This window comes from Coniophora puteana (assembly GCF_000271625.1).
Source record: "Coniophora puteana RWD-64-598 SS2 unplaced genomic scaffold CONPUscaffold_5, whole genome shotgun sequence".
Taxonomy (NCBI): Eukaryota; Fungi; Basidiomycota; class Agaricomycetes; order Boletales; family Coniophoraceae; genus Coniophora; species Coniophora puteana.
In genome coordinates, this window is record NW_006913057.1 from 811,273 (window position 1) to 831,498 (window position 20,226).

The 20,226-nt window shown below is 52.2% G+C and overlaps 7 protein-coding genes across 7 annotated transcripts; 3 read left to right on the forward strand and 4 right to left on the reverse strand.

Moving 5' to 3' along the window:
- Positions 1 to 180: 180 nt before the first annotated feature.
- Positions 181 to 3,272, forward strand: CONPUDRAFT_54452 (uncharacterized protein; the record flags this gene model as incomplete). The annotated part of the gene is made up of 8 exons (XM_007769198.1): positions 181 to 357; positions 415 to 786; positions 843 to 1,036; positions 1,089 to 1,254; positions 1,305 to 1,453; positions 1,503 to 2,074; positions 2,129 to 2,914; positions 2,971 to 3,272. Coding segments are annotated over 8 exons (2,718 nt in total), but the record flags the coding sequence as incomplete, so codon positions are not given.
- Positions 3,273 to 4,088: 816 nt separating this feature from the next.
- On the reverse strand, positions 4,089 to 9,359 carry CONPUDRAFT_54049 (uncharacterized protein; the record flags this gene model as incomplete). The annotated part of the gene is made up of 6 exons (XM_007769164.1): positions 4,089 to 4,450; positions 4,505 to 5,159; positions 5,271 to 6,188; positions 6,245 to 6,541; positions 6,590 to 6,697; positions 9,219 to 9,359. Coding segments are annotated over 6 exons (2,481 nt in total), but the record flags the coding sequence as incomplete, so codon positions are not given.
- Positions 9,360 to 11,419: 2,060 nt separating this feature from the next.
- Positions 11,420 to 12,084, reverse strand: CONPUDRAFT_81561 (plant expansin). Its single transcript, XM_007769340.1, has 3 exons — positions 12,039 to 12,084; positions 11,814 to 11,972; positions 11,420 to 11,739 (listed from the first exon to the last, which is right to left on the reverse strand). Exons 1-3 carry the CDS (start codon positions 12,061 to 12,063, stop codon positions 11,594 to 11,596), a joined length of 330 nt encoding a protein of 109 aa, XP_007767530.1. The 5' UTR covers positions 12,064 to 12,084; the 3' UTR covers positions 11,420 to 11,593.
- Positions 12,085 to 12,236: 152 nt separating this feature from the next.
- Positions 12,237 to 13,090, reverse strand: CONPUDRAFT_81562 (uncharacterized protein). Its single transcript, XM_007769341.1, has 3 exons — positions 12,891 to 13,090; positions 12,749 to 12,824; positions 12,237 to 12,692 (listed from the first exon to the last, which is right to left on the reverse strand). Exons 1-3 carry the CDS (start codon positions 12,957 to 12,959, stop codon positions 12,640 to 12,642), a joined length of 198 nt encoding a protein of 65 aa, XP_007767531.1. The 5' UTR covers positions 12,960 to 13,090; the 3' UTR covers positions 12,237 to 12,639.
- Positions 13,091 to 13,733: 643 nt separating this feature from the next.
- On the forward strand, positions 13,734 to 15,119 carry CONPUDRAFT_152806 (uncharacterized protein; the record flags this gene model as incomplete). Its single annotated transcript, XM_007769570.1, has 1 exon — positions 13,734 to 15,119. One exon carries the CDS (start codon positions 13,734 to 13,736, stop codon positions 15,117 to 15,119), a length of 1,386 nt encoding a protein of 461 aa, XP_007767760.1.
- A 1,472-nt stretch (positions 15,120 to 16,591) lies between these two features.
- On the forward strand, positions 16,592 to 17,468 carry CONPUDRAFT_152807 (thaumatin-like protein; the record flags this gene model as incomplete). The annotated part of the gene is made up of 3 exons (XM_007769572.1): positions 16,592 to 16,696; positions 16,753 to 17,110; positions 17,182 to 17,468. 3 exons carry the CDS (start codon positions 16,592 to 16,594, stop codon positions 17,466 to 17,468), a joined length of 750 nt encoding a protein of 249 aa, XP_007767762.1.
- Positions 17,469 to 18,392: 924 nt separating this feature from the next.
- CONPUDRAFT_72276 (uncharacterized protein) lies at positions 18,393 to 19,503 on the reverse strand (the record flags this gene model as incomplete). Its single annotated transcript, XM_007769294.1, has 7 exons — positions 18,393 to 18,566; positions 18,755 to 18,756; positions 18,809 to 18,962; positions 19,008 to 19,093; positions 19,152 to 19,202; positions 19,275 to 19,307; positions 19,386 to 19,503. The coding sequence occupies 7 exons, from the start codon at positions 19,501 to 19,503 to the stop codon at positions 18,393 to 18,395; spliced, it is 618 nt and encodes a 205-aa protein (XP_007767484.1).
- Between the last annotated feature and the right edge of the window lie 723 nt (positions 19,504 to 20,226).

Genomic DNA, 20,226 nt, shown 5'->3' on the forward strand with positions numbered 1-20,226 from the left:
TGATTACTTGCCAGAGGTTGACTTCGAAATGGGCGATCCAGCCCCTGTTATGGAGCCACCACCCGTGCAGCGTCGCACAAGGAAGGTGAGGCGCATTTTTGTTTAACCTATCAAATTTTATAACTCAGTGGCAACCTCGCCCAGCCACCACACCAGGATTTCTTCGCGCTACGTCACACATACCTGCAGGAGATGATACGCCTTGAAGGTCGGGGCAGCCATATGCATGATAAGGAGTGTCCTCGATGTCAATCACCGGATCCTCGGTATCGATGCGTTGACTGTCACGGAGGAATACTCTACTGCGAAGGGTGCATGGTTGAGAAGCACAATGAGGCTCCTCTTCACCGCATCAAGGTATTTCCGCTCTTTTCTCTCCGTACTAAACATTTGATTAATGGACTCAAACGGCAGGTTTGGAATGGGACGTTCTTCGAGCCGAAGTCCCTCAAAGCTATGGGGCTTCGCGTGCAGTTAGGACACCCGCCTGGCGTCCATTGCAATAACCCCAAGCAGGCATATGCTGATGACTTCGTCGTAATTGATACCCACGGTGTTCATCAAGTCGGCGTCGACTTTTGCCAATGCGAGACCACCCATAACGACTATCAGCAACTGCTTCGTGCTGAATGGTTCCCTGCATCCGTTTCTGACCCAAAGACTGCCGCCACCTTCCGCGTGCTGGAGAGCTTTCATCTTCTTTCCTTGGAGTCAAAGTCTTCAGCTTATGAGTTCTATCGATCTATCTCTCGGGCGACCGATAATCTCGGTATCTTGGAGAAGAAGGTGCGGAAGCTCACCCCTATGTCGTTGTAGTTCTGTGGCTCAATAACATCATACAGGACCGGTATGATAACTTCCTTGTCATGGTGCGCCAGTGGCGCCACCTCAAGATGCTCAAACGGACGGGAAGGGGACATGTTAGCGAAGACCTTGAAGAAACACCCGAGGGAGCATGTGCTGTACAGTGCCCAGCATGCCCCCATCCAGAGAAAAACCTTCCCGATGGTTGGCAATCCGCACCGCCTCACAAACAGTAAGCTTTACCTGCCTCGTTTTTCTCTTCCACAACGCTGACCACACAAAAGATGGTTATACGGGCTTTTTCTTGCAATAGACGCCAATTTCCGTCTGAAGAGGAAAGCGGTATCACGAGAAGAATTGGATCCAAGCTTCGGAGACGGTTGGGCGTATTTTGTCAAAGAACAGCCGTTTCAAGACTGGTTGGCGTCACAGCCTGATCCGCCCCACGCCGTACGTATTTGACGCTCATACATGTCATACATCATCTAATATCCCCTTAGCGAAGTTCCTGTTCAAACCACAAGGCCGTAAACATGGCGAATACAAAGTTCGCTCGTGGACTCGCTGTGACAGGAGTGGGCACGGTGGATTGTGCACGGCATAACATGAAGCTTCCCTGTGGTGTGGGCAACTTGATTGCAGGAGAACGGTGCGTAATGACTTTATTGGCTCGGACAGGATCTCTGACCTAATTGCAGGTACAACGTCATGGATTACATACTTTTCTCAACACTTCGATGGGCTCAGCTTCGTGTCTTCAAGATTTCCTACGATATCTGCTGCCAGTGGTTCAAGAACTTATGGGCTCGAGCGGCAAAGTTACCTGAACACCTTGCGTTCAGTCCTTTTGGCCGGATCTTCCACTTCCTCGTTCCGAAATTCCACCTTCCCGCCCATATTCTCAGCTGTCGCACTCGCTTCTCATTCAACTTCACTCCAGGTGTCGGTCGGACTGATGGCGAGGCACCCGAGCGGGGCTGGGCGAATATCAACCCCGTAGCATCCAGTACCAAAGAAATGGGGCCTGGTCACCGAAAGGATACACTCAACGACTTTTTCGGCGACTGGAACTGGAAGAAGACCACTGGCCTGGGCCTCGAGCTCAACAGAAAGCTATCTGTTGCCTTTGTCAAGCGCGCTGATCACCAGGAAGACTTCATGGATATGGAACGTACCCTTCCTCAGCCCAGGCTCGTGGAATGGCGCAAGGATGTGGAGGCCTGGGAGAACGGTCAGACTGAACCTAACCCTTTCGAGAGCCGGGTACAAAGTAAGTCCCAGTCCGCGCGTGATGTTTACTGCTATGGGCTTACAACACGAACAGAGCCAACGCAGCTCTCAGTCCGCCTTGAGCTCGCCAAGCGGGAAGCCAAGGAACTCGCAAAAGGAATGCCGATCACGCACTCGGAAATCACGCGCGGGGTACTTATCGCTGCCGGTATAGATATTGAGGACCTACAACGGCGGCTCCGGGCAGAGCGTCGCAGCGTCGGCCAGAATGCTGTTGACCATCAAGTCAAGGTACAGAACCGCGCCAACACACTTCAAATTAGAATCGAAAACTGGACCAAGGCTCAAGTACTACACATGCCATCTGTGGTCATGCTGCGATCCAGCCGGCATACGTCATCCAAACCCGTTAACCCTGAGTCTATTACTTTGTTTCTCCCGTCTCAGCTTCCTCCTAGAGCAACATGCGACCTGAAGCTCCGCGAGATCGAGTGGGACTTGAGGGTATCTCAGGCTCACGATGCACTCAGCGACCTTAGACAGACACTGCAGTATCGATACTACCTCTATAAGGACAAGGACCGCAACTCACGCGGTCAAGGAGCTAATACTCGCGCGCTCAACATAATTGAATCAGTCAATTCCAAGATCAAGGGTTATCAGGATACTTATCGTGACGCCTACGGTGCCCTTCTACTCCTGAAACCTATACTCCGCAAACATTCGCTTCCCTCTGAGCTACGCGCCCTTCGGGATGCTGATGTTCGGGCTATGCCGGAGGAACTTGATGGGGAGACCGAGGGCAAGCGAAGAATTTCTTGGATTTGGCTCGCGCTTCCACTCGACCCGTATGATGAGAACGATCCGGTCCTGATAGATAGTAAGAGGTCACTTCCGAGCTGTCAGATTTAGTCTACTAACTAGTATCCTTTCCAGCCATCCGAGTTGAATGGTGCAAAGCTCGGGCTCGGGCAATGCGTTGGACCGAGGAAGTTGAGCTCCTTGTTGAGGAGATGCGCCGAACAATTGCATTTTTCAAATGGCAGACAGAATGGTGGGTTTCGTATAGTGATCGGAAGACGTTGGCAGCGCCGGAAGACGAAGAGGGTAGCAGAGCATATGCGCTCCGACAGGCTAATAGTCGACGCGCTCTGGCGTTGAGTTTCACGTCGAAGTGGACAAAGTCTCTTGCAGTAATTCACGGACATAATAGTACGAGCAAAGAAGCACATTGCTGATACCGCACAGTAGCTACAGTAAAGAATCATATCATCATGAAAAAATGTTCGACTCTACAGCAAGCCGACATGTTATATTGTTAATGAAGCATGATCCATACATTGTACCTCGAAGAAGTTGTTGCAACAGACTTGGCGGGCTATCGATCTGCCGAGGCGACGGATCCGATAAGAAGTGTTGCAATAGACTCGCGATCCATTGCATGATCAATAGACCAAAGGGCGTTGCAACAGACTCGGAGTTGGTCTATCGGTGTGACGGATCCGGTGAGGAGCGTTGCAACGAAAATGGCTTTGCTCAAAAGTAACCGAAGGCCAAGTGTTGCAACACATCCCGGACGCTATGACCCGGCGTTCTCCTTCGGGACTCAAGTACTCAGTGCTGATCCGAGTCCTAGCTTGTACTTCCGGCATCTTTATGATACTTATGTCTCAGAGACTCGGACTCGCCTCCCTGATAATGTATAACGCGTCATGTACCTCCCATCCACAGCTTCGGCTATATTCAGCTTGAAAAGAGCTAAACGAGAATGGACTATGAGCACGTAGCTGCATGTTTTATGGGGAGATAAACTTGATAACTTGAAGCTAGGAGATTAACACAGCCACATCTTCTGATTCTGTTGCAGCGCCCGTAAATCTGTGCATTGCAACGGTCTATACTGGACAGCTCACACGGGACAGGAAGCAGCTAGTGTTGCAACGCCTCTGTACTACAGTCAGAGGAAAGTTGCAACAGTCTGCCAGGAGCTGGTGACGTGACAGTGATTACACAAAGTAAACATGTTATTGAGATCTATGTTATATTGAGCAGCATTACTCGGAGTGTAAGCTAAAGTACGTATGCATGTCCTTAAACACGTTCAAGTAGAATGTATTACATAGATCTAATACAGTATGCGAAGCCCATTCTGACGGAACTGCACGTCCCCACTTTGGAATTAAGTGCACGCTTCGCTCAACGCGGTCTAAAGGTACGACTGATACTTGTTTCTCACCATTCCGCGAGTCACGGTTGACTCGATACAATCCGGAGTTCGCCTCCGGATGCGATGCGAATGGAGTGAACCACTCGACATATGCAAGGTGCTTAGGTGGAGGTTGGTCCGGTAGAAAGAGTTGATGTATAGACGCCAGGGGGATAGAGAAAATCACCTTGACTTGCGCAACACGAAGGTCTAGAGTAGTTCATTCAGCACATATAATAACTAGCCTGAATGAAATCAGCTTACTGTGAATACCGGCATCTGGACTGTCTCCAACGCGGACTAAAACAGTGTCAAAACGCGCTGGGGATATGGTGGTTCCATGGTTGCTGTACTTAGGCGGCTGAACATGGACCGAGTCGATTGTTTCGTTGCCGTAGTGCTCGTCGTTATGGAACTTGACCCGGTGGAAGACAGGAATAGATGTGAAGGGGATGCGAACGTCAGTAATGAGGGTTTCGACCTGGTTCAAGGTGAGGGTGGAGTCACGGAAGCGAACAATGAAACGAGCAAGGGCAGCAGAGAAGAGGGCTGCATCGTAGTGGGAAGCGGAGGTGATGTCGTCGAGGGTAACAGAGGGGCGCGTTGGGTGCATCGTCATCTTCTGGTGAAGAACGCACGCCATATCTGGCGGATGCCATCGCAAGCCGTTGCCGGGCGCAGCAATAGCACTGCCTCGTTCCTCACCAAGCGCTCGCCAGCTGAGATATTTTGAGTAAAAGACGATTTTCTCTTGACGCTCGAGCCATTTAGTCATCTGGAAGAACTCATCTTTGTGATTGGTGGCAGCGTATGCGTCCTTTGCAAAGTCGATATGGAGCCGCTCCGTCGATTCCGTGTTGAAGTTGTCTGTGGTGCCGAAAAGCTCGATCGCGCGCACATAGTGTTGGAGGACATGAAGCTTTGGGATGATGAAGTGCACTCGTACCCCAAGTCTCACAAAAATGTCCTTGTGGGCGTGAAATTCGGTCAGGGACTGTTCGAGAGCGTTGATTGTGTTGGTAGAGTGAACGGGGAACTGCGCTATGTAGAGGAAATCTAACAGACTCCGAGTAGCGCGCAATAGACTTGAGCGGTGGTGGTGTGGGATGGGGGCGTCAATGATAAGCCCAAGCAGGAGACGCGAGATCTGCTTGTGCTCAGCACCACTGATACGCGACAGCGAAGTGATCCCTTTATGGAAGACCCGGATGTTGTGGTTGGGTGGAAATCGACGCGTACGAGCATCAATTTCAGTCGCCCCGCAAGCAGTGATAAGCCAAGATTTGAGATGCTTGAAGACTCCCTGATAGAGCTGGTGAAGGATATCGGGTGTAATCGACTGGAAGATGTTGACAAATGGAAGCCGAAGCCAGAAAGGCTCTTGTATAGCCTTCACGTTAGCATCGCGGCAGGCGGCAGAAAACGCGTCAGAACCACAAAGGTCGAATGCTGAGATGACGCGCGCAGGATCACGCGGTGGGGACGGAGTAGGATAGTCGCCGAGGGAATTGTGGTTGCAGTCACATATGGGACATGTGCCGGAGTATGCGGCTGTTACGAGGCACTGCTCGGGGTAATCCCCGACGTAAGCAGCAAGAATTGGATGACCTCGTCGAGTAACCCCATCGCCACTTGTGACGGCGATGCCGTTGATACCAGCATCTCGAAGAGGCTCAGTGATATGGGACATACAAGCATGAAACATGTTAGCAAGCACCCGACGTTTGGCCGACTTGTTGGTGATATGCTCAAGGCGTGATGTCGGGAGGTATGCAAGGAGAATCTGGCCCTGACGACTAGGTTTGCGACGTATGGATTTGGGGAGATTTCCGATTGTGAGATAGACAGGATATGCCGTCTTGTTCCGGAATAGCGTGATCTGAGTTTTGTCGGAGGATAGAATGACTGGGATGATGGTTGCACCGGGTTTCTGCTGCTCAAGGACCTCCTACAATGCTACTCAGTTTTGCCTGAACACGGGGGATTGAAATGGACGAGGCTTACCTGTGTACTCCACCACCACTTGCCGGTCTGCATATCATGATACAGACGCTCGCTCTCAGCCTTGTCTGCCGTCGCATAGTGCTGTTCGGGCTGAAAACTGAGGTATTGTGCATGCTCAGGATCACCATAAAGTGCACGTATGCATTCGAGGATATCCCGAGAGAACATGTCAAAGCTCTCATCTCCCGCCACAATGTTACTATGTGTGAATGCCGGGCGAGGAGCGGGAATGGAGTTGTCAATGATCGCATTGAGCTCAGGGGCGTTCTTGTAGGAAATGTCAAGGGCATCTGAAACCTAGAAAACTATCAGGTTTTGACAACATGACACGGTTTGTGGACGTACTCCAGGAATTGCTAACAGCTCTGAAAATGCGGTAGAGCTTGGCCCACGCATTTTTGCCCATCTCGCAATCTCCCAGTCCATCTGAGATAGAAATGGCGCCCACATGTTCTGCGAGTTGGGATCGCGCGTGTACTCCTGGAACGTGGAACCGGGCCTTGACCCAATGGGTGCACCTGCACGGCCTCCAAACGACTTGACAAAAACTTGGGGCTGACGCAGGCGCTCATCCGCAGCATGGTCGGCATGACGTGCAGCCGATGTTGAGGCTGAAAGATCTTCAGAGTCTTGTAGTTCCTCCGAAACGGAGGCTCTGAAAGTGGCCTCCTCACGAGGGAGTTCCCAGTCGGGGGTAACAGGCCGTGAGTCAGGCTCTTCCTCACTATCGGATGCGTCAACTGGGAAGGGAAACTCATCCTCTTGGTAGTTGTTGCCAAAAAAAGTCGCCCTCGAACTGGCTTAGGGACGGCTCTCCAGGTTCCGTCTCAAGAACAGTGTTGGGTCGGTGGGCGTTGTCCTGTTGTGGACGTTGTCGCATTGCGGGAGGTTGGAATTCCGAAGGGTGTTCTAATTCATCATTAGCCTGAATGCACTCAGGCTTGGCTGTTTTGCGGAGGTGGTGTAGCAAATCGGCTCTCCTCCGGAACAGGCTCTTGCACCCGGGGCAGACATAGGGCATGTTGGGTGGTAGATGTGAGTAGAACACGCACGAAATGCAATAACCAATGTACGGAGACAAGTTGGTGGTGGCGCCAATGTGACTCAGCGCTGATATCAACTAGTCCTAGTCTGGCTTGCCGGAATCTGAGTAAGACCATAGCCATATGTTCAGTTGTTTCCCGGTTTTCGGAATATGAATAAGACTTTCTCCATATGCTTGTTGTTTGCGCCTCAAAGTCTAGTATGACTGTTCCATTTCAGCCCTTTGTGCACCGGCGAACAGTCTTCAGCTCACCTGCGTTGGATACCATTCCTCCTTGCTTCCTTCACCACACCGTCCTCCTGACAAACTACGCTTCCGTTCATGGGTGGGCCAAACCTAAGTCGGTTGACACGTTCACGTCAAGGCCAGCCCTCAGCGGCAACCAGCGACGTGCCTCCAGGCCTGCAAGCCGAGTCAGAAGTAGCCCGTCGTAAGTAACATGGAGTGACCTTCTCTGATAACAGAACTTTGCTTACCTCTGGGATCATTAGCGTCGAGAGCAACCAAGACCGAGCTACTCAACAACCCGAGTCAGGTGACAATCCTAGTCAGTCTTTTCCAAAACCTTACGTTTTTATTCTAGCCTGGGTGAAAAAGACCACAACCAAGGGGAGGAAGGGTAGAGTCCAGTCTGCAAATGTGAAAGACACAGCTGGTTCTCTGTCAGGAGTCAACGACACCGCCAAAAAAAGAAAACGTGGCCAATCTTCTGCCACGCCTGATCAGCGTGAAGGTAGGAATTGATCAGATTACGATCCCACTAAGCTGTGCTGATGTTTTTGCCAAGTGAGCGCCGCTGCTGTGCCCAAAAGTCAGCAGAGACCCCCCAAGCGATCCAAGAAGGCGGTTGCACCAACCTATCTCATGCCGCAGGTTAATGGTGATGAGGGAGATGAGAGTTTGTTGCAAAGAATCTCGTCGGAGCTTCTTGACGATGAGCTGAGCTCCACTTCTGAGTTTGGGCAGACGTCAGACTTAGACACGGATGAGGGCCTAGTCGAAGATAAGGATGAGCTCATACCAGCAAAGCAGCTGCGATATGAAGTTAGATGACATTATTTCTCTGCTTTTATTATCAATAAACTGACCGCAGACTTGCTTTAGGCTGTTCGTGTTGTCAGTACCAAAGGACATGGGCCCGACTCGGAGAAACGTACAGATTTGAGAGTACCTCCGCCTGCAACCGTGACTGAGAACTTAGCAGTCGAAATCTCTGCTGGGGCACAGGTAAATGTTACCAACATTATCGGTTACTACTATAGCTGGCTCACCTATACGCATAGCTGACGGGGCATCGCCGTACGAAGCTCGAGAATGAAGTGAGTGTTTGTCCTTTCGGTACTTAGCCGTCAATTTACTTCACGTTGCGTAGCTCCCCAAGGTGCTTGAGGGTGGCCAGCGTGAGAAAGGATCGTGGATGCGCGGGTCTGCCTCAAGTACTCATGATCGTGCCAAAGACGAGTATCACGATGGCAACAATGACTCGGCCGACAACCACCCTCAGCCATGGCTCCCGCGCACGAAGATCTTCCTTAAATTCGCAAATGAGGATAACCAGTCAGGTGTCTCAATCGGCCTCAAGAGGCAGTCACCCTTCATACAGAAGGTCATTCAAGGTAGCATCCTGGTGGCAAAAGAGTACCTGGTCATCGGCACCGAGACGTTCGACGCTGATGTAGCTAAGGCGGAAGGGCTAGGTGTGGCTGATTACGTTTTTAGGCCAATGACACCTCGCGGCCTCGAGGAAATTGCGCTTCAAGGCCTGATTACTGAGGCACATAATCTTGGCTCTGGTGGCCACCTTGACGTCGGTCACCGCCTCAAGGACGGCTCATTCAAACTCTACCAACAGCCGTTCAGTGCCTATGTGAGTCCTCAGCTACTCCCCTTGTATTCTTGTCTGTTTACTTCTCTCATAAGACGGCGGACCGGCTTGGTACCGCCCGCTGCAGCATCAAGAAAGCTGCAACCATCATTGCCCCTCGCATCCTGAGGCTCAGCGGGATGTCTCGGATGGACATATCTCAGCTGTTGTTCACTCAGGGTTACCTCTTCCCCCCCTCGTCTTCGGTGCGGTGATCCTGTTCATGTCGGTGAACCTAACTAATTGTAGTTCATACCAGACAGGGAATGCTGACCGGCTCCGCCCATTCGAGAACATCGTCATTGCTGAGGTCGTCAAGGACGCGTTCTTTGCCCCACGCACCCAGCATAACAACCTGGGCCTCAAGTTTGCCAGTAAACTCCCATCTCGCCCAGGCAATCGCCCGTCCCAGCCTCGTAAGACTGAGGCCACCGCCTCGATGGTGGTGCTCGCATCGGTTGCAGTAGGAAACCCCATTAATGACTTATTGTTATGCCTAACATCGTTATATTCTAGGTGGCTAGTGCTATTGAAGACTTTCTTCACTCGAAGAACACCGAGTTTGCTGGGGAATCGCTTCAAGGCTTGTATGAACAACAGCTCCAGCTGCTTTCGGACCTGCAGAAGAAGAAACCCAAGGTATTTCATCGTGTCATGCATGATATATATCGCTTTGCCATGTACGTCGTTTTATTCAGCGCAGTATTTGTTCTTTTCTTCGACTCCAGTGCTAATGTTGCTTATAGGGGGATCGAAGACTCTCATTCTCAAACCAACGTCACGGCAGCTTCAGAACAGATTCTAGCTGCATCTGAGCTGATCACCGACGACCAGTGGAACAGCATCCCAGATGAGTAAACAACAGCTTCCTTCGCCGACGTTGTGTATTCCCTTCCCGCTCTCTTCTCATCTTTGCTCATCTGTTTATTATACTCCTATCGCTCTGTTCTCATTTCTATCCTTCTAATTAGTGCATTACATTCTTGTATGTATCTCCCACCTCGTCAGACGTCCTCGTTCATTACCTAATATCACCAATGTTTACACTACATTATATTTCCGGCGAATGATAATTGTTTTCCGTTCTTCGCAAATCGATGGGAAATGGTTGGGATCTCTGAGGTTTTCCGTCTGTTTATTCATAGGGGACCATGGATTGTTAAGGAATCGGCGTTTCTTGAGATCTCTAGTAAATCCCAGAGATATCTGCTAATTTCTCAGAAAATCTACACTCAGGGTTTTCCTGATGCACTTCTCCTCCTTCATACAGCACGGAGACACGCGGCGACCAGGCAGGTGACATCAGCTCCGCAGTACCATCCAGCAGGTGCTGCAAGTGCGAGCCCAAGGCTCCGAGTCGTGGTCAAACCGCGTCTTCTTCGACTGCGTCCGCCCCGACGAACAAAACACCTACTCTCCAAGCACAGCCTCAGGCTCGCTCTCAACCTCAACCTCAAGCCGCATCCCAGCCCCGTCCAGCAGCGCAAGCTGCAAACACCGGCGCAAGTACCCGCCAGACGAACTCTCCACCGCAGTCTCCGCGCACGTCCCCGCCCAGCACCCAGAACCAGAGTGGTAACCAGAGCCACAACCAACGCGGCGCTAATTCCTATACTCGAGCTCAAGGCGAAGGCGGCATCTTCCATGGCCCCGACGGCTCCGTCAACATCGTAGGCAACGGGCTTGTCTACGGGTGCACCTTCCCCGCCTTTGATGGGCCGGCCTTTGCCGGCGCAACGGTCCAACGCGGCGGACGCGGTAATGTTGGAAGCAGTAAGTATTCCGTTGTTTGTCCCTGCCTAAATAACATACTAAAGGATGTGTCGCATGTAGCATACCACGTTAACGCTGATAGACACGGCACCGTCGTCAACGAGCGCGTCTATCCAGGATCGGATGGTAATAACTCCCGCTCCGAGTCGAACTTTTTCTCGAACGCCGGTGACGGGCCTCATAATTGGCAGGCGGCGAGCAACACGGTCCAGATCGGTGGTTCGGGCAATGTGGGTAGCACGGGTAGGTCCCTTTTTGTGTTGGGCGGAAGTATGTGCTAATTGTGATGGCTTGCTTCGCTTTAGTGGTCTATACCTACAACCACTGAACCCACTGAATGTCAAGGATTGCAGAACTCACCTCGGACAGGAATCGAGTGGTGGTGGCTATCAGAACGTACAACAATATGAACTGCTTTGCCTTTCCTTTTATGATGTTCCTAAACCTTTGACCAATTTATCTCGCGGCGACAGAAAATCGAAACGTCCATCTTAATATACCAAATCCCGAAAGACATATGTCCCGATTACACACTGGCATAATACAACAGCATCGTGTATATACCAAGTAACCCAGCATTAAACTCAAAACACCTTCATTCACGCGAAATAAATACCTATAGCAATCGAACAGCTGACAACTGCAGTGCTTCCAGACGAGAACAAGCTTAAGCCCACTCCCAGGTCATACCGTGGAGGCGCCCGGCAGACTCCGAAGCGAGGTGCTGGAATGCGCTGGGAGATAAATCGAGGCTCGTCGTCGCGCACCCCGTGCAGCGGTCCGTGACCTCGACGGCCACGCTCTTTCCGCCATCTGGGTAATTCAATTAGTACCATGCCATGACTCATGCTCGATTGATCTAAAAAGAAAGCGAAGAAATGACTAACAGTGCATGTTAATCTTCTTCCCGCAGACGGGGTTATCGTTCGGGTTCCCGTCGCTGTAGCCAGGGTAGGTGTCGAACAGGGAGTGCGAGACCGCAGCGATGAAGTCTGTGTTCTTGTTCACGACGCCGCATGCGCCCAGGCCGGTTTGGTACCAGGTCGCTATGTCGCGCCATTGGCGCGTTAGGTATGCGAATGCGGGCGCAACATAGTTTGAAATGAACGCACCATCACCGGTCTGAACACCAGACATGTACGACGGGCTTGATTGCGCATCGGCAGTGGCAAGGTTGACGGGGATGGCGACGGCGTTGGCAGTAGCGGCGAGGGCGAAGAAAGCGAGAGTTTTGGATACGAACATGTTTACTCGGGTTTGTTGGGAGTTTTGTGAGAACCAATAAAGAGCGACTTGGTGAAGGAGTGGAAGGGAAGCTTCGTTGAAGCGACGAAAGACCGAGAAGTCGAGGATGTGAGGAGAAAAAGATGTCGATACTCTCCAAGACAAAATCGCTTTTTTAAATGCGGGAGCTCGAGACATATTTGATCGTGCCTTACCACGAAGGCTATCAATGCCCGCGCTTAGCTCAACGTTGATGCACGGGAGATGAGCACGCCGGGGAAGCGTGCAGCCCCGACCTGCCGCTGGTATCATCGCACCGACCCCGCCGGCGCCTTAGTTTGATGGTGGGCGCATGTCGGACATGGAGAAGACGCTGCTGCACAGCCGTGAAAGACGAAAAGCCAAGTACGTGCCCTCTGGGGACTTTGTATTCAGCGACGAGATAGCTGCACCGTGTTGCTCGAGGAATGGAACTTCTGCTTGCTGGATTCAGGGGAGCAGATCAAGTACACAAACGTTGGCAACTACATGACCACCAGTACCTTGAGATGGTGCGTCTTAGAAGCTGTTGCTAAAACCCTGAAGTACGTAAACTCACACATCGGCCACGCGCTGACGGTGTGCTCCGCCGGTAGCATCGGGTGCCTCGATGCTATTACGCCTATCGGATGATCCTTTGAGTTAGATCCGCGAGAAACCCACTCAGAATCACCGGTCCAATGAATACTTTTAGCTCTCACCCTCCGTTGTTTATCGGTGTTCATCGACGCAGAAGGCCAGAACCTGATGACCAAGGACGACTGCTGCATATGTCACATTAAACGTCAGTGGCATGTTCGCCGCCACAAGTGGACACAAGATCCTGCAACATAAGCATTTTCTGTACGATAAGCTGATCTACTTGCCCAGGCAGACGGTCGACATTGTGTTTAGGTCCGCGTTGACGTTGAGTACTCTCAGCGCTGAGCACAAGCGTTGGGCTAAATGACGGCGCCTCGCCGTCACGGAATTTGCCACCGGAGTTTCAAGTCTCCGCCACTCGTGAACATGTGCTGAAGCGTTGACGCGTTGACGGTTGACTCTGACTCTAGGACTCCGACATGTCTCGAGCGATCTCTAGAGTTGACGCGTGACATTGGACTCGGAAATTGTAGCGGTTCACTCACCTTGTTCGCCGTCGACACTACAGGCGTACTTTGCTACGAACACCCAGAGAAAAACACGTGCAGCCAAGCGGACCGAAAGCCGACCCTCCCTAACAAACCTTGTTCACGACTCACAAAGCAAACCGGAAGATGGACTCGAGTACAAAGGACATAAATACAACGACTCGAGCCACGTGTGTCATCTTGGGACCAGTAGCGCGATGCCGTATCCACATCTAACGCCATCTCGGGCATGTTTCTTGTGTCTAGTCACCATCTGACGCCATCTTAGTCTGGTCTCGTGTTTGCCTCTGACGCCATCTCAGGCGCACCTTGTTCTAATATCTACGATACTTAAGCAATACCATGCGCGCCGTCTTGGTAGGACCACTGCCTCCATCCCCCTTCACTCCCTCTCCACGTTACCCATCCTCCCCCATGGCTTTGCGAGCACCGGTGCCACTGTACCCTAGCCAGCTTCCGCCGCCCCTCCATTCAAGTTCGCTGGCTGCACTCACCCAGCGCAAATGGAACGTCCCCGCCACTGTACTCCCTCGCACGCTCCTGATCGCGATCTTCAAAGACTATCTCGACTGGGCCTTTGAGCAGCGCAGCTCACGGTCCCCACGCCCTGACAGCGCGCAGCTCATGTCGGTCATCACGCACGTCTGCAGGCAGTGGCGCTACACCGCTATCTATACACCGGCGCTTTGGCGGAACGTCTCTCTGAGGTGGAGCTACGACATGGTCGAGGCGGTGCTTCTGCGGTCCGCGGCTGGGAACGTCGGGATACTCGTCGAGACTGGGCCGTCTCATGTGCACTGGGATAGATCGGCGGCGCCGAGAAGCAACGGGGCTAGAATCAGTGACCGCAGGTACACCCTGCTCGGCTGGCACATGCCGCGCGTCCTAGAGCTGCGATATCTGACTAGGTGTACGAACGTCAACTGCCAAGTGCTCGGTGATCTGCTACGGAATGCGGCTAGTCTGGTGTTTCTCACTTGCAATCCTCCCCGCGGTCCGACGGGAGATCTGTCTGTCATCCGGCTTCCGCCCCATTTTCCGCGTACGGTTCTCTATCTAAACCTCATCGGGTGCAACACGCTCTGGAACGGGATTCCAGTGAACTTGCACATGCTGCATTTCTCTTCAAGACAGTCCACGGGAGATCTGCCGACCTTACTTGGAGTCCTTGGAGTCCTACCATACCTCCAGGTTTTGACACTGAAATGTGCCTTACCCTCAGTGGACGACACATCGCTCACGGATCTACCTCTCGTGGACCTGCCACGCCTCAGGGAGCTATGCTTGCTCGACACCGTCGAACGCTGCAACGCCTTTGTGTCCTGCATAAACGTCCCGGCCCATGCCAAAGTCCTCGTGAGCGTCCGCCAGATCCCCTCAGACCTGCCGACAAACGCTACCCCCGCCGAGGTCCTTCGCTCATTCATGCCGATTCTAGAGACATACTGGCGCGCCTGGAGCGCAGCGCAAAACACGCGCCCTCGCCCGTGCCTATCCATGCGCCCGTCCTTCGTAAAGCTCTGGAACACACAGGGCCGTCCCGTGTTTACGCCCAGCCTCCGCGTGCAATGGGGTCCGCCTACGACGTTCATCCCCTGGACGGAGACGATTCTGGCTACGCACACCGATGTTCCCCATCTGCAGTTTTGCGTGGACATTCCGTTACCGTTCTATAACCCCGAGTTTCGGACGGCGGTGATCTTTGAGCTCCTGGGCGAGCTGGAACAAGATAGCTTTGGTTACAAAGATATCCCGGATCTCGTTGAACACATGTCGTTATCCATCGCTCCGAAGACCTGATGCAGACGTTGGGGCGTCTGGTGTGTGGAAGCGACGTACCGTCTCGCGTTTGTTCACCCAATTCAACGATTTTTGTACTAGGTCGTCGTAAACAGTTTCCCGATGTTTGTGCGCGATCTTTTCTAATATAGTCGTTTCGTGGATACCTTGTTCGCCCATGAGGGCGCCTTCATAAAATGTCGACACCCTCGGCATCAGGGTATCGAACGCGAGCGAACACTGAAGAACATGGTCGCCTATACAGAAAACGGTCAAAGCCCGTCGGAGGGCTATCAGTTGACTACAGGCAGTCTTCGGTGATGGACTTGCAACCGCGACGAAGACTTCGGAGCTCTTCGGAGGTGTCAGACAAGAATTTGTGCTGGCACTTGTGGTCTGCAGACACTTTTCGCCTCAGTTCACGTCTAGCTTTCAATGAAACAAGCTGAAACGTACGCTGGCATCATCATTTGACCTTCATAGATCACAGACAGAGCGCACCAAGAGCACACAGCACAGCAGACGCCGGCGAGCTATCGTGCCCCCACCGCGTTGGAGTGGGGCCGGCAAGCTAACGTTTCAAACTCCGCGGCACATGGGTGCGACGCAGAACGTTCGGGGTTCGGAAGCTGGTTGCATCTTTCGTTGGCCTATTTTGGACTAGAAAACGTCTTGGCGCGATGACTACCTCTCCCTAGATGTCCTCAGTACCAATCTCCTTTGTTCTTTGGCCGCCTGGTATCTCCTGGTGTTCAGCTTTGAGGCTCTCATACGACTTCTTTGGCTAAAGATGTGCCTAATGACGTCGTTTCTAACGCCGAACGGGTTCTGTCACTCCGTGGGGTCTGTCAAAAGACGCGAATCATCCATCACCGTGTACCCTCAACGCCAAGAGGCCAAGAGGCCAAGAGCGCGACCGTCGAGACACCATGACGATGCTCGCCCCAACACCTCGCAAACATCCATGTCTCTCCCAGTCGTCTTGAGCTGGCATTGCGCTGCGGATGCTTCCTGAGGTGGAGTCGCCATTCACGGACCCTTGGTGGACCCTACGCTCAGAACAAAGGGATCGCTACATCGCTGCGGTCTTCACTCCAACATCTCGATCGGTGGAGTACTCATAGTCGAACCAAGGTGGTCGACAATAACCTCGGTAGCGCCCCTGCTCGATCGAGGGCGATGATAACATCCCAAGGTTCCTGTGCTCGTTCCCCGAGAAGCATATGTTAGCGTTGACGTCGTTCTATGTCAACTCAATGTCACCCATACAGAATTGTGCCTGGCTTCGTGGCCCCGCCGCGCCAAGCTATTTTGCCAGCAGACACTACGCCTCCCCATGCACCGCCGTGCCTTGCGATTGCAACCTCTCTAGCAACTCGGTCATGGTACGAAATTCGTATAAAAGGCCTTGCCAGTTCGCCTCAGAACTTCAGAACACAGTTCCACTCTCAACTGTCTCTTAACCTCTCTCACAACCTTCCTACTCATTCATCATGATGAAGACTGCCATCGTCGCTGCTTCCCTCGCTCTCGCGTCCGGCGCTGCCGCTCGCTCCATCACCGTCACCAACAAGTGCTCGTACACCGTCTGGCCCGGTGTAAGTTTCCGTTTGAAGACTCGCTTTCTTTCCTGTGCTGATCCTGTCGTTTTTAGCTCTACACCGGCTCCGGTGACGCCCCCGCGCAGGCCACCGGCTGGGAGGCCGACTCCGGCAACACCGTCACCTTCGACGTCCCCGACAACTGGACCGCCGGTCGCATCTGGGGTCGCCGTGAGTGCGACTTCAGCACCAACCCCGGCCCCAACTCCTGCGTTGACGGTGGCTGCAACGGCGGCCTCCTGTGCACCGACCCCGGTGTCCCCCCCGCCTCGCTCGCCGAGTTCACCCTGAACGCCAACAACATGGACTACTACGACGTCTCCCTCGTCGACGGCTTCAACATCCCCATGGCCATCGACAACACCGCCGGCTGCTCGCAGGCCTCGTGCCCGGTTGACCTCAACCCCAACTGTACGTCTCCTCCCTCCCTCCCTTTTCTACACCACTTCCTTCTCCATCCTAACCTCTCGCCTATCATCCAGGCCCCTCCGACATCGCCGGCCCCACCGACAGCTCGGGCGCCGTCGTCGGCTGCAAGTCCGCCTGCTACGCCAACCTCGACGGCAACCAGGCCGACTCCGCCAACTGCTGCTCGGGCTCGCACAACACCGCCGCGACGTGCCCCCCGTCCGGCGTCGCGCACTACGACTACTTCAAGAGCAGCTGCCCCAACTCGTACGCGTACGCCTACGACGAGTCCTCCGGCACCGCCCTCTGGACCTGCGCGTACAGCGCCAGCACCGACTACACCGTCACTTTCTGCCCTTGAGCGGGGTACAGTCGGACGGTTTCGACGCCTCCGGGTGAGGACGACGGAATAATATGAAGGAAGGAGTTGAGGAGACAATACCATGGGATTTGCATGTTCTATACCATCGGGTTGTAGTAAAGGATATTTATCGGGTTATATATTGTAACGTTGCGGAGAACTTGTCGAGTGTGCTCAAGTGTCAGAATCGAGTCGGACCCTCCGCTCAGCGGGGTACAGTCTTCTGTTTTATTTTGGGCGTGAGGCAGACACTCGTTTGCGCCATCGTTCACCGTTCCACCTTCCAATGTGCTGTCTGCCTTGCCGTTTCGCATGATCGGCCGTTCAGGTTTGTTAATCAACAACTGAGGCTGAGCCAGTGATGATCCATGCTCGCCGGTGCCATGAGAAGAAAGGCATTCCGCAGTGTTATCGTCCAAAGGCCCCTGCTCCACCCTACGTCTCCGAATATAATCTCGCCGAGGCTCCCTGTTAACAACTGCCTACCCGTTTTAGAGTTTTCAGTAAATTTAAGCCAAAGCAAAACGTATTCAAACGGGGATTCGTTTCTTCTTCCTTCAAGCGCGTGTTTATACCCTTCTTAACCCAACGGTACATGTTTTTTGCAGTGTCCATTAGAAAAATACACGCGGACCGCCGCTATGCAGCTTCCTGGCTGATGCTAGATGAATTTGTCTTTTCATATTTTAGTAATTTGATCATACACTCGTCCAAATACCAGTCGGACAGTCCTTTATGCTGTACTGAGGTGCTATAAATGGGACACATGTGTGAACGATGGTCAAGTGTGCGTGTGCATGTGAAGCCCCAAGGTCTTATAGCGGTGGCGTCGAGTCATTTGAAGCTAGATATTCGCAATCTGGTAGCTGGAAAACTCAGAAAAGCAGGCTCATCACGACTTTTCCCGATCGACCCGGTCTGTGTTCAATATTCAAATATTCGCACGACATCATCGAACAACACGCAGATGGATCCTTTGGGTCTTTTGAGCCGGTGCCAGAGTGCTAAAGCTCCAAGTACGCTCTCGAGGGTGAGGCCTTTCCAGTTGAAATTATTCGTTGTAACCAACGTCCCAGCGAGTGTCCGTCGGATCTCAGGCTACACATCATGGGCCATGCGCATGGGAATGATTGTAACTGATCATTCCGTGTTTTAAGAGAGAACGTACACATGATGGCTAGTGTCGTGTCAAAGGCTTGGCCTAGTAGTAAGCAAGAGTCAAGCAGCCATGGATTAGCGAGGTAGAAAGCATACATATGTCAGTGCTTCGTTGGCAAGGGACTCACATCTATTCACAGTTAGTGATGTACAACACGTCGTGTCAGGAAAAGAAAACTCACATTGTAAATGTTTTTGGCACGCTGGAGCTATTGCCTGTTCATAACCCGTGTTACATTCCCGCAACAGCCCGTGAGGACAAGAGTTGGCGATGCCTGCACTTACAGCAAAACCAATATATTCCGGCAGCGATGGAGAAGTATCGGTTCTGCGTTGCTATACATTAAGATGCGTGGTGGACAAGAGACGACTCATACGTACGAAGAAGAAGAGCAATTTCGGAAGTTTCAAGCTTGTCCCCTGGTCGTTGAAGTTTAGCTCCTTGTTATGGAAAAATGTGAGTTTGTCTAAAACGCTCACCCATAAAGCGACCTGATACATAGAAAGCTGTCAGCATGTACGGACTATTAGATGCGCACAAAGTCTGAATGATCACCTCTTCAGAGAACATCAACACTGCCCAATTGATAGAGGCGTGGTCAGAACTGAGGGACATAGCGAAGGCTACCATCGACACCATTGACTCACAAAAATCCCAAGCATACAGCGTAATGAACGCGCCTGTATTTCATGAATGCGACAGTCATTTGCATGCAGCTGAATATTTGCAGAGCATGTACATTAAACCCGGAAACTCACAGGAAACATACTGAACAGCAGTCCAAGTCTGCATCGCATCGACAAGAGCGGCCCACCCCGCCGCCTCTGTTGCTGCCGCTATCATACCTGTGGCGCTTCCGTTCACATGAAAAGACATATGTCGCTGGGGAAGGATGAGACACTTGAAGCAAGCAGCTTCTATCTGCAGGCTCAACTTTAATGGGTACTAGTCTTTATACAGGCCGAAAGGCTATGGCAAAGGAACATGATCTCTCGAAATTCCCACGTGGAATCAGCACTAGGAAAAGATATGGATCGCATCGTAGTGTCCGAACCAAAGATTTTCTAGCGAGTATCTCATGGGCCACGGCAGAAGGTCAGCAGTCTTTCGAAAATAAGCGAAGTCAGTGCAAGTGCTCACCAAGGGGGACACGAAGTCATACTTTTATATCACCTTTTCGCTATCTACTCGTTCAGTGCGTGACCGTGTTTGCTGGCCGAGCCTCTCAGCCCTTACTCATAACCGCTGATAGATCGTGCTGTTGTTATCCCTGTGACAGTTATCTTCGTGATTTGCGGCGGAATGTTCATAGGGATGTCGTTAGCCGACGCAATTATGAGTAAAGGTACGTTGTGAGCGTCCATTATTTACCACTGACTCAGGAACGCTTTCGCCTAAGTTCTGGGAGATCAAGACGGGCTGTGTGATGTCACCTATCTCAGCCTGATGGAGTATGTGTCGTGGTAAGCGCTCGTCGTATGGATGATAGGGCACTCGATCTCTCACTCTTGTCTCAGTATACCATTGATGGTTCTCGATTTTATACTCGTTTTGCTTGTCGGCGCAAAGAGCGCTAGCTACCACATGCGCGTCATGAAC